Raw genomic sequence first — 15864 nt, forward strand, 5'->3', positions numbered from 1 at the left:
TTTTTTTAGTTGGCTGAGGAATTAACACCAAGGTCTCTGACCGGCCAGCTTTGGGAAGTTGGCCATGCTGGGGCTTGGACAATTGAGTACTTTGTGGGTTTAAGGATGTCTTTTTTTTTTTTTTCAAATGTTGCCAAAGTCATGGGAACTCTAGTTAGGAAGATTTCCCCTACTTACAGCATGTCACTCTGGCGTGGACCTTCATTCATCTCTTTCCCCAGCCTGGGATGTGAGTTGATCCATTCTCCCTTCTTCCCCCTTCTCCCCCTGCCCCACCTCCACCTTCTCAGTCACCATCTTTGTCTTTCCAGCTTGGCAGGACACCCCAGTGGCCCCTGGGCTCTTTTTCCTGAGGTTAGAAGATGGTGCTTTGAAAGAACGATTGCTCCTACAAACATCAAATCAAACTTTTAGAAGCTGATAAAGACCTTAAAAATCACTCAATCTCCTTTTCTTTCTCCTTCTGCAGATGAGGAACCTGAGGATCTAAGAGGAGACATGAGCTGCTGAAATTCACTGAGCTAGGCAGGGCCAGACATAGACTCCACTGGCAGGCCCGCAGTCTTTCCACCAGACCAGGCCGCTCCCTCGCCCAGGGCTCAAGATTCCTTTTAGAGTTCAACAGAGCAGCTCCCAAGAACAGACTGGCCCTCAAGACTCAAATTTCAGTGGTTTCCAGTTCTTTCTCCCTGCACTCGGCTACCTATTTATTTTGAGACTGGCTGAATCACCCAAAGAATAGAACGGGTTTCTCTGAAGCCGCTCCCGGCAGCATGTCAGCAAATGAACAGGACAGCGAGCGGGCCTCTGGAGCCGTGGAAGATTCTCACCTCCAAGCAGCTGCAGTTTTTGACTCGTCCTGGGAAACTGGCACTGAGACTCAGGGGTGTAAGATTTCACCTCCCTGAAATCAAATCCAGAACTCTCAGGCGAGGAGCGTATATAAAAAGCCACAGGGGAAAAAAGGAATACGGACTCAGCAACTCTTAGGTGCTATGAGCCTCTTCCCAAGCCTTCTGGTTTTGTGAGCATTTCATTGAAAGAAACTGGAATAACAGAGTTTTGGAAGAAAAACTGTATTCGGTCTTGTAAGAGAAAAGTAGATTCAAATAAAACTCAGTTCTCAACTATTTGCCAAGATTACTTCTTTTGTTTTCAACATTGACAAAGGGTATCTAGTTGTAGGTAGGGAAAACATTAAGATATGCTAATGGAAAAAGGTAAAATTTCTGAAAGTTTGGATTCACAGTGGGGGCTGATTTAAATGTTTCAATTTTTTCTCTTTAATTTATTCTCACTAATCCTGAAAGACATGATGATACCTACTTTCAAGAAATCAATTAATTTTATTTAAAATCCCTAAGAATTTAATATAGTGGGTGCAAAACAATAATAGATTTTTCTATTTTTTAAATTATCTAATTATCTTTCTATTACCTGACAGACTACTTAAAAAGCACTTTGATATATATTATCTCAATGTATCCTAAAGAATCCTGTGCAGTAGGCAGAACTCATAGTATTATTCCCATCTTATAGATGACCCAGGGGAAGCTTCTAGATGCTAAGAGCTTCGCAGGTCACACAACAGCATAGGTGCTTCATGTTAAGCAGAACTGCATTTTGATAAAACCTTTCATTGCAAAAAGATCACCTCTCCCTCAAGGAAGTAGGGTAACATGGTTAACAAGGTTATGTTTCAATGAGGAATACATGTGTTGAAGCCCGTTCAGTGATGCAGTATTTGGAATTAATAATAATAGGTAGCATGGAAGGAAAAGAGAAAAAAGCCCTTATTGTACTGTATCATGAGGGCCAAATCTGCCAAGTTTTTTTTTTTTTTTTTTTTTTTTTAAGTAACTTGGCAATGGTAAACATTTGGCCACCACTTGGACAGAATTCCATTTGTTTCCTCTCATAAGGTCTTTGGGACAAGGTCAAGGGGCCTCCCTGTCTAGAGCACGTGCTTTAATAACAGCAGCTATTATTGAAGGAGCACTGCTGTGCCCAGCACGGTGCTATGCCCTACTACTTTATTCAATCTGCACAATAATCCCCAACAGAGCAATACCATGTTCCTGGTTTGATACACAAGGAGGCTGAGCGTGGGGAGGTTAATCTGACCCCAAAGGGGAGGCCAGGCTGAATCAGGAAGCCAGCTCTGGAGCTTCGCCATCAGCCACTGCTCCAGTGCTACTTTCAGGCTATCTCATTTAATCCTCACATCCCCTAGCAAGGGAGGTATCATGCAGTCCATTCTACAGATGGGAAAAGTTGAAACGCAGTTTTAGACTTGAAGCTGCAAACTCCTGTCTTGCTCACCGAGGCTCCCTGAGCACCCTGGTTCACTTTACTTTTTGAGACAGAGTCTCACTCTGTCACCCAGGCTGGAGTGCAGTGGCACAATTTCGGCTCAATGCAACCTCCGCCTCTCAGGTTCAAGGGAGTCTCCTGCCTCAGCCTCCTGAGTAGCTGGGATTACAGGCGCCTGCCACCACATCCGGCTAATTTTTGTATTTTTAGTAGAGACGGGGTTTCACCATGTTGGCGAGGCTGGTCTCGAACTTCTGACCTCAGGTAACTGGCCCACCTCGGCCTTCCAAAGTGCTGGGATTACAGGCGTGAGCCACTGTGCCCAGACCCCTGGTTCACTTTTGAAACATGGGCTATGCCTGGCGAGCAGTGTCCGAGAGGTGCGTGGGACGTGGTTCTGCGTATTTCTCCTAGCTCTTTCAGATGAATGAACTAGAAATATCATACAACCACTTCAAAGGTAAGTGAAAATAAGGTGGTACCAGGAACAAATTCAAAGGGCCATACATTTATGTAGTATCTAGGAACTTATTTCAAATGTTTACTCTTTATTTTAAATAATCGGAAGATGACTTTTAAGCCATGGTGAACAAAAACAAATACAAAATCAAAGTATCAAATGTTTGACATTTCAGTATATGGAAGTACACTGAAAGATGTCCATAGCAGTCTGGGTTTTTGTCAGTAATTGCTTTAATGGAAAGTATATGTATATCACGAAAGTACCAAATGAATATACTGCCTTTCATTAACTTTATAGGGGTCTAGAGAGTTGGCAAATTGATTCCATTGTGTTACTTTTTGAAAAGGCAAACAGAAAAGAACTTTGTGTGTGTGTGTGTGTGTGTGTGTGTGTGTGTGTGTATATATTAGCTTGGCTTTTACTTATGAATGTGAATCCAGAATATTTGGCTATTCATGATAACGAATTTTACCAGTGATCCTGCATAATTTACACATAGAAGTTGATGAAAATATACCATGTGTCAATCATACTATAAAAAAGGCATTTCGCATCCAACTGAATGTCAGTGGCTTGTGATATGTGTGATAATATAGCCATAATGTACAGTAATAGGTAAAACCTGATTTACCCTTCCTGTATTGCCAACTTTTCATAATTAATACTCTGATAGCCAAAAAAAAAGCAAACTTTCTCTAAAAGTTGCTTTTAAAGAAAAGAATATGCAATGAACAGGAGAACACAGAAATTGCCAATGAGCTCAAATGAATTTAAACACAGATCTAGTGTAAGGGGGTAGCTTCTACTTCTTTAAGCTAACCTGTTAATATTATTATTACTATTATTATTTTGGTCGTGGTGGTGGAGTTCTATGAGACCCAGTGTATCAAATTCTTACTAATGCCTTTCCTAGTTATATGGCTTACAGGAAAAAACAAACAAAAACCAAAGCTTTTGAGAAAACTCAAGGAGAAATTTTTCAAAATGAAAAGTGGAAAGTGGCTAGGGTATGAAAAAGATTCTAAATCTAGCTGAAAGCAGAGGAGCTGATGTATCTTAATGCGCTGAGACGCTGTGACTGCCAACCGCAATGCATCTGAAAGCTGTGGGTCCACCCATCCCCGTGGGAGACGTGCACCCAATAACAAGGCCTGACCATCCCAGGCCGGGGCTGCCTCATCAGACCCCCGAAGGACACAGACAGCAGGCGGAGCTGCCTTGCACCCATGGAAGGGTCTCCAGTGCTGGTCATTGACTTAGGAAATTCAGTGGGTGGCTGGCCATGTTTCTGTGCCTGCAAAGCTTGGCTGCAGCGAGAGATCCCAGGCACCCTTGGGAGATGCACTGCATTTGCCTAGTACAACAATTCCAACCCCAAGAAACCTGCCACATTTTACGTCACGTTTCTAGGACAGTGTGGAGGAGCCTTCTGTAGCTGTGTCATGCCTCTATGGAACAGGACCCACATGTTAGATCTGAAGCATTGACTTTTGAGATGTGATTTTTCTTTCTGACTTTTTCACAAACTGCAACATTTGGGGGCGAGGCCATTTTACCCATTAGTGACTTAGAAACAGTGCCCAGTGTTTCCAGGGCCCATAAATACACTAGAAAAGAAATTTTACTGGGTCTAATAACAAAACGAAATCCAGAAGAAAAATCAACATTTATAAATGTTTAATTAAATGGCAAAAAACTGCACCACTATGGCAACTTCATGAATTTTCAAATTTAGGAGCCACAGATCTTTTTTTGGTTAAAGTTTTCTCATTTCCTAAAGGATTTCAAGACTACATTTGAATCATACCTGTCCTCTTTTGAATATGTATTGTGTGCCAGGCACGGTTCTAAGCCACAGAGGCTGCTGCATTCAGCCTTCCAGTGATGTGACGGTGGTACCACCACTGTCCCTGTTTTAGAGAGACTCATTCAGACCAGCCACTCCCCCAGGTATCAGCTCCCATAATGTTAGCAAGCGCCAAAATGGAGACCTCAACCCCTAGTCTTGATTACATGTTGGTGGCAGAGAAGGCAGAGCGGCCAACTTATAGCCAGAGAATTTCAGAACAAATTAGAAAGCCCTTCAAACATTTTATAGCAAAAAAACAACGTCTATCTCATGTACCACCTGGGTGCATGTGGATTTGCCTGATGTGATTTAGGATGGCACTGCCCAGGCAAGAAGGCCTGGAGGCCTCAGCCTCTAAAGGGCCCACTTTATGGGAATGAACTTATGGCTTTATTTTGCTGACCATATTTTGTTACCCTTTTTGAGTGAGAACTAATTTAGAGATTATCTCGTCCCATTGCCTGGTTCAATAGGAGAGGAAAATGAAGACGAAAGTATTCAAGATAATTGCTCAAGTTCACACCCACTGGCCTGGTGGCGCCAGTATGAAAACCCAGGTCCCTGAATTCAGGATCCAGAAACCTTTTTACATGTTTGAAGCTTAAGAAACAGAAGCCTAAATGCAGACAGGATTTTTTTTTTTCTTATGGCACGTCATATAATGAATTCTAACAAGGACTGCAATATATTAGTTTAGATCCTGACCTCACTGGTGCGGCATTCAAATTAGTGATATGGTTTTGCAAGGGTCCAGACGGAGAGAGAAATTCGATGTAATAGTGTAAGTTTCTTCCTCTTCTCTGCTGCCACATTAGATTGAGAAGCTGCCTAGAGATCATCTCTTTGGGTTTTCACGTTACCTGGAAGGAACTCTTATTTTGTTTTCTTTCTATAGCAATACAAATGCCATCTTAAAAAATCTCAGTGGTGGCCAAGCACGGTGGCTCATGCCTTTAATCCCAGCACTTTGGGAGGCCAAGGTGGGTGGATCACCTGAGGTCAGGAGACGGACACCATCCTGGCTAACATGGTGAAACTCCGTCTCCACTAAAAACATAAAAAATTAGCCGGGCGTGGTGGCGGGTACCTGTAGTCCCAGCTACTCGGGAGGCTGAGGCAGGAAAATTGCTTGAACCCGGGAGGCAGAGGTTGCAGTGAGCCGAGACCACACCACTGCACTCCAGCCTGGGCGACAGTGCGAGACTCTGTCTCAAAAACAAACAAACAAACAAACAAACAACCACATACAAAAAAAACCTCAGTGGCTTCTGTATAAGATAGGAAGAGTTACCAGGAATACACAGGCCACGTCAGCTTACTCAGAGCTGCATCAGGTGGGTCACTGCTGTTTCTGGGACAGAAGCCCATTCCCTTCACGGCCCTCTTAGGTTCCCATTCACCCCAGTGGCCCTTTCAGACCTTAGCCTCCACTCTAGGGTCAAGGAAATCTGTATGCACATAAAATTCTTCTTCTTGGTCTGGTTTGATAATACTAAAAATAATCAACAGAAATACATTCTAAAATTCACCGGAAACATGTAGACACAATTATTATTAATGCTTTAAAAACTGCATTTGCCAAGTCATCAGGTAGTTGAGGAGCTTAGCACAGAAGGAATTAAAGTACCAGGGCGAAGTTCCCCCAGAACTTTCAGCTTGGCCTGAAATGCCTTTCAACATGGGGAGGAGGGGATGTGAGTAAGGACAGCGTGTTCCTCCTCTTTGAGCCTCTGTCTTGCTCCTTCTTTAGGTGGGAGGGGAGGAAGAATTACTTTCTAATTCCTGTGTGGATCAGGATTGCATCTAGAAAGAACTAAAGTCCAAGTCCAAATCTCATGAATTCAAGGGAAGAGGAATTAAGTAGCTCATCGTTCACTATCTGGAAAATACACTCGAAGCAATTCCCAGTGAGCAATGCGATTGTGGATTGGTAATTACAATCCTGAGATCACAGATCCCTAAAACCATCTGACATTTTTATAACCATTCAAGAGCAAAGAGTGACACATCTTTTCATCCCCCCAGCAGCTACGTGCTGTGCACATGAGCCCTCTAAGAAACCCTTTGTTAAACGGGGACCCAGACTTGGACCACTGCTCTGCAGGTCACTCCACCACTTTACCCATCTTCCCTGAAGGCCAACACCGGAAGAAGAGGTCTATGTTGTACAGCACCCCAGGGTTGGGTCCCCCTTCATGCCAGGTCCCCAAGTGGACCCTGGTGACAGAAGCAGAACCAACCGCTAGCACCTGTGACCAGCGTGGCCATGGCTGTGTATTATGAATACACAGGGGAGGGAATTTCCTGCAGCCCTGCCGGGGAAAACACTGATTCCCTCCTGTCAGTACAAAAAAATGATGAATGCCAAAGCAACAGGGCTCTGCTTTCTTGAAGAAAACCATATGTGACCCAGAACTTTATTGATAAACTCTCCTAATAAAAGATACAGGAATTACATTACCATGAAGCTCAAAAAGCGGCCAGTGCAGTTCTTAAAAACAGACCCTGGCGTCGGTGCATGCCAACGTCTGGACGCCTTAATTTACATGCTAGCTTACTAGTTGTGTGACCTTAGGCAAGGTATACAATTTATTTTTTCTTCAATTTCCCTGCCTGTTCTTTTGAAGATTATATAAATTAACATGTGTGAAGCACTGTGAACACTGTTGGGCAAATAACACTATTTAATGTTAGCTGTTGCTATTATCAAGTATTTTTATGATTGAGAGAAAATAACATTGTGAAGTAGATGTTACTCAATCCTAAGAGCAATTATTTTTAGGTACATTATCACCATCAGTTTACAGGTTGGTTCCTTCCCTCCTTCCGTCCTTCCTTCTGTCCGTCCTTCCTTCCTTCCTTCCCTCCCTCCCTCCTGCCTTCCTTTATTTATTTATTTATTTTTGAGACAAGGTCTCACTCTGTCACCCAAACTGGAGTGCAGTGGTACCATCTCGGCTCACTGCAACCTCTGCCTCCTGGGTTCAACCAATTCTCCTGCCTCAGCCTCCTGAGAAGCTTGGGACCACAGGCATGCACTACCACACCAGGCCAATTGTTGTATTTTTTGGTAGAGATGGGGCTTCCCTGTGTTGGCCAGGCTGGTCTCCAACTCCTGACTTCAAGTGATCTGCCCACCTTGGCCTCCCAAAGTGCTGGGATTACAGGCGGGAACCATGGCACCTGGCTTACAGGTACTTTTCATGCATTTCTCTTCTTCACTTGAAGCACATTCTCCATATATAAAGATCCTATTTCTCATATTCACATACATAATAGATTTGCTATATACAATCAAAGTCATAGAAGAAAATTATATTCATATGACATGATCTCAACCAAGTACTTTAAAAAGTAGCTGAGTGAAGATTAGGCCCTTCGAACAACCTATTTTAACTATAACTCCCTGTGGGTGGGAAAAAAAAAATCAGTCAGAAAAAAAGCTGATGCCTCAGAAAGTACTCTACAGTTTGTAAGTTTTGTAAGTAATGGCTCCACCTTGCCATCTCTATGAAAAGAAAAATTAAAAATTAGCCGGGCATGGTGGTGGATGCCTATAATTCCAACTACTCAGGAGGCTGATGTCACCTGATATGTGGATGCTAGAAGCCCCTCCCTTAAACAGAGCACATCACAGACTCTACATCAACGGCCTGGTCCTCAAGGATGGGCTGTCCAGAGAGCAGGGGCCTCCATACAAAAGGAATCCCATGAGCTCTAGACATGGTCATCCTTGCCTGTGAGGAGGGGCGCAGCTGCAGGGGCCTGTCCTTCCCTCCAGGCTTGTACTTGCCTACTTGCCGGCATCTGCTGGGTTCTACCTTTCCAAAATTACAGCCAGCTCTTTCAGTTTTAAAATAGAAATAACTACATTTAACTAAACAACAACAACAGCAACCAAAAAAAAATAATAATAATAACATCAAGAGCTCAAACAGAACACAGTCACGTGAAAGACTCCTTTAACCTGGGGACAGACCGAAGTTATCTCAGAAAAGGCCAGTACATGATTTAATCTTTTTGATTTTTAATTCGGGTCCTCAGTGTTCTAGATGTAACAAATACCTGACCAGACAGGTAAAGGCTGCCTAATCCATACCACCAGGACCAGCCCACCCAAGATGGGTCAGTTAGGTCCCCACTGCTCAATCTCCTCAACTTTTCCTTGGCAAAATATCTTCCTCCATGGCATTGAACCAATTCCTGCATTCAAATTATTTAGTGAAATCTCTGCAGAGAAGATGCTTTGGGATCTCAAAATTAGCAAGGAGTCACCTAAATTACAGATGTGTGAACTGAGAGCTGGAGTTTTTCATTAGATCCTAGAAATATAAAACATACATTAAAAAACAACTCTCAGCCATTCACAGTAGCTCATGCCTGTAATCTCAGCACTTTGGGAGGCCAAGGTGGGCAGATCACTTGAGGTCAGGAGTTCGAGACCAGGCTGGCCAACATGATGAAACCCTGTCTCTACTAAAAATACAAAAATTAGCTGGGAGTGGTCGTAGGCACCTGTAGTCCCAGCTCCTCCAGAGGCTGAGGTGGGAGAATCGCTTGAACCTGGGAAGGGAACAGAGGTTGCAGTGAGCCGAGATTGTGCCACTGCACTCCAGCCTGGGCAACAGAGTGAGACTCTGTCTCAAAAACAAACTAAACAAAAAACTCTCAAATATCCTTTTCTTGAAAACTCCTTTTACTCTATCTTTTGTGCTGAAGGAGGAGACACTCTTACTGTATCAACAAGCTACTAGGTGCTCTACCTGCTAACCGAAAACAGAGCCCACCTTGGTGCTGGTAAGAACCCATTCCAGGCAGAGGATACCTTCTGACGGTACTCTTGCTCCATGATAAAGTTAATTTTTTGACAATTAATAATTTCTATACTACCCTAAGATATTTCTTAAAATCCTACGGAATATGAGAAAACAAGTTTTGATTTTCTAAGGGGCAGGTCCGTTACTGTAAAAGAGCAAGAAACCATCTGAAATGAAAAATACTTTAAATTCTCTTTGGCATATACTTTTTGCTACAGCTTCATCACTGAAAACCATGGAAGAAGAGAGGGATGCATCAAGTTTACCCATTGGCATGACGAACAGACGGGCTATGACACAGCTTCTCATTCTCAGTCCTTAACTGAATCAGCAGAACGGCAGGTTGAATGGCAGTTTGTCCATCCAAATGCCAAATAACTGCTTTATTTAGTTAAGCTTGCACGCATACCTCAAGTCAAAGGCTCCGTGCCTGCAATAAGGCACTACCATTTGCCCTTCTATAATAGACAGTCTTAGAGCTAAGCCAAATATGCCAGCCAACCATATAAGCCAACTCCTCATTTTAAATGTGAGGATACTGAGGCCATGTCAAAGAGTTCCATCTACCATAAGAAATAGATGCTATACAGACAGTATGGTATGGATGGAGAGATGAACAGACGAATGGACATGCGCAGAAGTAGGACAGCACAGAAGTAGACATCAGGAACTCCTCATGCTGTTAATGCTTCATCATCAACTATTTCTTTTAAAGCTAGGCAAACTGTTTCATTTTTCTGGGGCTGATTTCCCTTACCTATGGAGTGATGATCCTAAAGTCGCTCTCAGGCCCCTCCTAGCTCTCATTGTCTTTGATTTTATGAAACTAGAGAATTTTCCAAAATGATTGAATTTGGCCTTGGCAATGCCAGGGCCATTTTGCCAGGATTACCCAGAATTCATTGCACTGTAATCATGGAGGGGACCCAGGAGGTCCTGTTCATCTGGAGATCTGGCAACATCTGGGCATCCTGATTTACACGCAGTGTCCTCTTTTTATGTTACACTGGAAAGCAGCTGTGAGCAAAGCTTACTATAGAGAAGTTCCCACCCTGAATGAAGACGTTCAAACAATAAGAAACCAGCATACTAAAATTAGCAGTGATGGCCCCTCTTGCTTCATAGGGCAAAGAGAAAAGTCAGCATTACCCAAGTCACCCTGGGAGTCTGCATGCACTTGGCTTTTTTCTAGAAGTCCCTTGTGAAATGTGAGACTTTCTATCTGGGGCTACTGCACCTCTATATATCATACTTATACTTATTCCATGCATTTAGTTTTTCCCCAGACCCCAAATTCCATTTGGCAGAGAAGACTGTGTAAAAATGGATGCTTCTTTGGCACAGATCCCTTCTGTCTGCTCAGAGGGTACGTCTCCATATAACAACTGTTTTCTTAAGTTATAAAACAGCAGGGGCAGAGTAAACTGTATATACAGCCAGACCGTTACAATCACATGGACGTCTTTTTTCCCCTCTGACTGCCCATTCTTAAAAGTCAGAGTAGCTACCATTTGTTTTCTGAAGCTCAATAACTTTGTTATTTCTTTGAATGTTACGGGAAATGCTGGCAGGGAGGCAAAACCCAACCTTCTTTATACATGAGGAAATAACAGAAGTAGAGGGTATACCCAGGGTCACCTGGCTTCAGCTTCTTCAGGCTGGTCAGCATTTGAACTGTCCAAGAGACGGCTGTAGATTCAATAGTGATTCCAGCCTCCCGAAGGAGCCTTTCTCTAAGTTTAGTTACCCTCAAAGTTGATCTCCTCACACCTAACAACTGCTTCCCTCCCAGCCAGGCACCTTGCCATAATTCAAGCCTGCTTCCTCTTTGGTCCTCTGTGGAGAACAAACTTGCTTTGGTGTTTACGTTCTGTTTAATGCAGGGTTCCATTAACATAGGAATGTCCAGCTTGACATTCCTATTCTGGAAACCTGGGAAGAGCTCATAGTCATTCCTTAGACCTGTGTGGTCCTGTCTGTGTCTATGGTCTGCTTTTCACCCATAAAGAAGAATCAGGGTCTGTTATCAAGTCCCATAGTCTCCCAAGTCTAGGCATGGCCAGAAAATCTTGATCAGAAAAAGCTGAGAGGGCCTTCTGGGGAAAAATGCATTCAGATTTGGAAGGAGTCACTGAGCCCAGAGAATGGAAGGAGGGGAAAAAGCAGACGAGGAACACCAGATCCTGGGGAGGCTGTCCCTGGTGGGCATGGTGGTTATCTGCAGAGCTCCATCCACTCGAGGACTTTGGGGAAGTTGATACAACATGGGGAATGGTTCCAGAAGGTGATCCAGATGCCATGAGGTTGTGGCCAGGACCACAGGAAAGACTGCCACAAAAGCTGCAGTGATCACAGGATAGCCTGCAGAGAACTACCTTAAAACCCCACCTAGAAACCACCATGCAGAGAAGGTCATCTAGATGGTACTGGAGCAGTAGCCAGGCATGAAAGCAGGGATGTCCTACTGGGGATCACTAACATTTCCTGCCTTCATTCTCTGCATCAAGCACATAGCATCATTTGGCTTGATCTTATGAAGAAGCTCTCATTATTATCCCCATATTACAGAAGAGGAAAGTGAGGTTCAGCAAGGCTCTGTAGCTCACTGAAGGCTTAAGAACTCCACTGGCTTGCCCATAAAGCCCAAATTCTTAACCACTTCATTTTACGACCTGACCTCCCCGCATCTTGGCTTTCTGTGACAGTAGGAAGCCCTGTTTTCCAATATCCCTCACTCCAAGAAGAGAGTGTATTAATTTTCCACCAGGGACCTGATACGGTTTGGAGACATCTGGATGCTGGGCGGGGGTGCTGGGCAGTTCCACAGACCTGGAACTGTAACCCAGCCTCAGATCCTGGGGAAGGGTGTGGTTCTGGAAAAGAGTGTTACTCTGGTGTTTACTCAAAGATAGTCATTAAGTCACTGTGAAGACATCTTTTCTGCAGACTAAACAACCTCATTCCTTTTTTTAAAAGCTTTCCTCACAGGAGCTATTTTTTGGTACTATCTTTCTATATTTACTGGTTTTCTCCAGACATTCTTCTACCCTCCCACTCTCTATCTTAAATATGCCTGTAATAAGATTTTGATCTGTGCCATAGAAAGAAAAGGGTCATTTTCATAGTTTTCATCTCTGGCCCTCGTGAATTAATAAAAGGCCAGCATCGATGGTAATTACTCCCTTGTGGTCCACTCTGACCCTCAGACCTCTTTGGGCTGCCTCTGTGCCTGGCCAATCTTCCATTTACTATTTGTTTCTGATCCTGTTGAACTTTACTGTATATTGAGGAAGCAGTCCTTAGTTTCATGCTGCCCTGAATGGTCCTAACATGCGATTGAGTCAGCCTAATTTCCTTTTGCCCTCTAAAAGGATGCTTCAAAAAGAGCTCAGTGCACAGAAACAAGCTTTGAGTAGCGAGAGTATTGACAATGCAACTTTTTGGCTTTACAGGGGCCTGACATACCCCTGGGGGAAAGGTTGAATCAAGGATTCTGTGACATGGTCCCGGAGTATACCAGCCTGGAGGGTGTACCAGCCCCAAGCGGGTGCACTTACTTCGAGGTTCTCGGGGCCCATCCACTGTGATTTTGATGGCTCTGTGGTAGGTGGCAACTTGCGGTGGGTTTGTGAAGACAGTGATGGTCAGAGTGAAGCTTTTCCCTGTGGGGACACAACAGGGAACAAAACAGAATGAGGTTGGTGGCCCGAACAAATCTGTTGAATAACCAATCATTAATTTATGCTGTCCAGCCTTCAGCACCAGTTACCAGTTTTAACAACACTCCCGGCATTTTGGCTTTGCTTCAATTCTGGAATACACGCCTATGACAGTTGCCTAGGTGTGACACTTCACACAGTTATATGGCTTTAATGTAACCATCAATAAACAATACGAGATCAAGAAAGATTAGAATTTATTTTCTGTTAAGTCAAGATTTCGGGAAACCATAGAGTCAGAGTGGCAGCGCTCCACTCCTGGTTCCCAACTTCCCGGCTGCCATCTTCCCCAATTATTTATAATTCAGGGCAAAGAAGAGTAGAAGAAACCATATCCATCTTTCTCTTCTTACTTTGTACCCTTGAAGATCAGGAAAGATAGAATTTCTAAGTTTGAAGACAGGCTAAATTAGAATCATTCTCTCTATATTTTTAAAAGACAAAGTCTGGTTGATTTTACATATTATTTGAAAACGCCAGATGTTATTACAAGTACTCATGGGATCAGCCAGAACAAAACTGATGACTCATAAATGGACTTAAGTATATGTAACTGACAGACTGAGATTCAACAAGTACTAGGAATAAAAAATGCACATAATTTCCATTATGCGCTTAACATATATTTATAAAAGGTGAGAAAATCTTCATTGCATGGATTTACTAATCTAAAATCATTTCTTGTTAGTAAAGTGCTTCAGAGGATAAATCTGGCTAGCTGACCTTTGGCAAGTCACTAGATACTTCTACGTTCCTCAGTATCTTTACCTGGAAGATGGTTACATGCAAATTTGCCTACCTTAGAGAGTGTATTAGGGGAGATGAAATTCTTAACTGTGAGTAACACTGTTAAAACAGTATCTGGCACATGGTATTCAACAGGGTGTGTGTGTGCGTGTGTGTGTAATAAGTTGTCTGCTTCACTTATTTCTGTTCTCTGTTTCTCACGGGTCTATAGTAGGACCCTAACATTTGATTAAGTCTGATGTTCAATCTTCCTGCATCAATACAGTAGTTCTTTAATCAACACAGTTTCTCCTCTTAATCACATAGCATAAAGTGAAATCAAAGATAGATGAAAGGAAAATATTTTCAACTGTCACTCATGTCTTAACACAAAGGAGGGCCACAGAAAAATGCTCAATGAAAATCCAATATTTGGCCACAGCAAGCCATGATTCCTAATCACGAGAAACCTCCATCAAACACTCCCCAAAGAGGTGGATTCTCTCTGATTAAAGTCTATGATAAAAAGAGCAATAGCAAGTAACAATTAGATGATGAAGCCTGCTCTGCCCGGCGTGCCTTTATAACTAATGTCTTGGCTGACCTGTCCAGTAAACGAGGTGAGGATGCTTCTGGGGAGGGATTTCCACGGAGCAGAGCATCAGGGGTGCCAAGAGGCTCTGCCTCCAAATCCATCTTTCCCATCAGCTGGCCTGTCCCCAGAACCTAGAGATGAGTCTTGTTGGGCTTTGGGGATTTGCCAGTTTTAGGACATCAGTCAGATGTTACCAGGTGACACTCTGGATGCTTTCCTACCATGGCATCTAGCTGAAGGAGAGAAGTGGGCAGAAGAGGCCTGGCCAGGCCCAGCAAGCAGGGCATATGATGTGATGTGGAGGAATGCTGCCGCAGAGGGAGGTAGGTCCTGAGGGCAACTGGCCATCTCACTGGGCAGTCTCTGGCTTTCCAAGAACAGATCCAGGAGCAATGACAGCCACAGCCGGGGAGCAGCCATGTCCACACGATCCACAGCTGGTGGTCCTACAAGCCTCATGGTCAGCCTGTTCCCTCTCTGTCAAGAACCCAGGAAGGTTATCACCTGTATCATCGAGACTGAATTCCAGAACCCGCTTTAAGGATCTTCTCACTAATAAGACCCTGCCCCGAGTAATTTCTCACTCACCCCCTTTCCTCCCCACACCTGACTCCCGACGTGCATCCTCTGAGGAGTTCCTCCGAGTTCCATTCAAGAGCCACGGCACTGAGACGCTGAGGTGTTCCTTCCTCCAGCCACTTCGCCAATCCAGGGCTCCTTGCTGCACCCTTCACCCGAGTCTTCCTGCCTTCAGCATTTGGCAACGGGCAGTCACTTGTTTTCCAAGCAGCCTTCCTTGATGACTACATTTTGCTTTATGGCTCTTTGGGCTGCGTCATAAATTATCCTTCACCTTTGATTATTTAGGGTGTCACACTGAATGCGGTTTGTGGCTGTGTAGACCTAGTCTCCCAGAAGGTGGTGATCCTTTTCTATATACTCACGTAGCCCTCACAGAAAGGTGGGAAAGGGTGCAAGTGAGAAGGGGTTTTAGGGGAAAGGGGATATTTAAAATTTTTTTTAAAAGTCCCTTGAAGACACAACAATAGGTAATGCCATTGTCCCAGTCCTGAGTAGGTCTAGGGGTACATGTGTGTGTATGAGAGAGAGACAGAGAGAGACTGAGGTGGTTCTTTCAGCAAGAGAGTTACAAGTTTGGGGATATAATACAAATGATTTTACCTTTCCAGATCTCAGTTTCCTCATCAGCAAAATGAGGGGGTTCATGGTATGCATATGCAATGTCAATTTTAACTCTCTGATTTCATCTTCCAAGAATGCAGCTGGCCTGGGATGCCCATAGCCACGTGTAGGTGGGCAGGTCCACATGTGATTCTTCTGTTGCCTACAACTCTAGCATCTCAGTGACTTCATGAAAATAC

At 43.7% G+C, this 15864-nt stretch overlaps 1 protein-coding gene across 5 annotated transcripts in view; it reads right to left on the minus strand.

Moving 5' to 3' along the window:
* Positions 1-15864, minus strand: part of RUNX1 (RUNX family transcription factor 1) — a 262810-nt gene that overhangs the window by 58641 nt on the left and 188305 nt on the right. For all 5 annotated transcript variants that reach the window (XM_033232410.1, XM_033232411.1, XM_033232406.1 and 2 more), the window contains one exon: positions 13000-13104. In XM_033232410.1, the coding sequence (XP_033088301.1) occupies positions 13000-13104 (105 nt within the window). The remainder of the gene's footprint in view (positions 1-12999; positions 13105-15864) is intronic.

The sequence above is a fragment of the Trachypithecus francoisi genome, unplaced genomic scaffold (assembly GCF_009764315.1).
Source record: "Trachypithecus francoisi isolate TF-2019V2 unplaced genomic scaffold, Tfra_2.0 Lachesis_group14, whole genome shotgun sequence".
NCBI lineage: Eukaryota > Metazoa > Chordata > Mammalia > Primates > Cercopithecidae > Trachypithecus > Trachypithecus francoisi.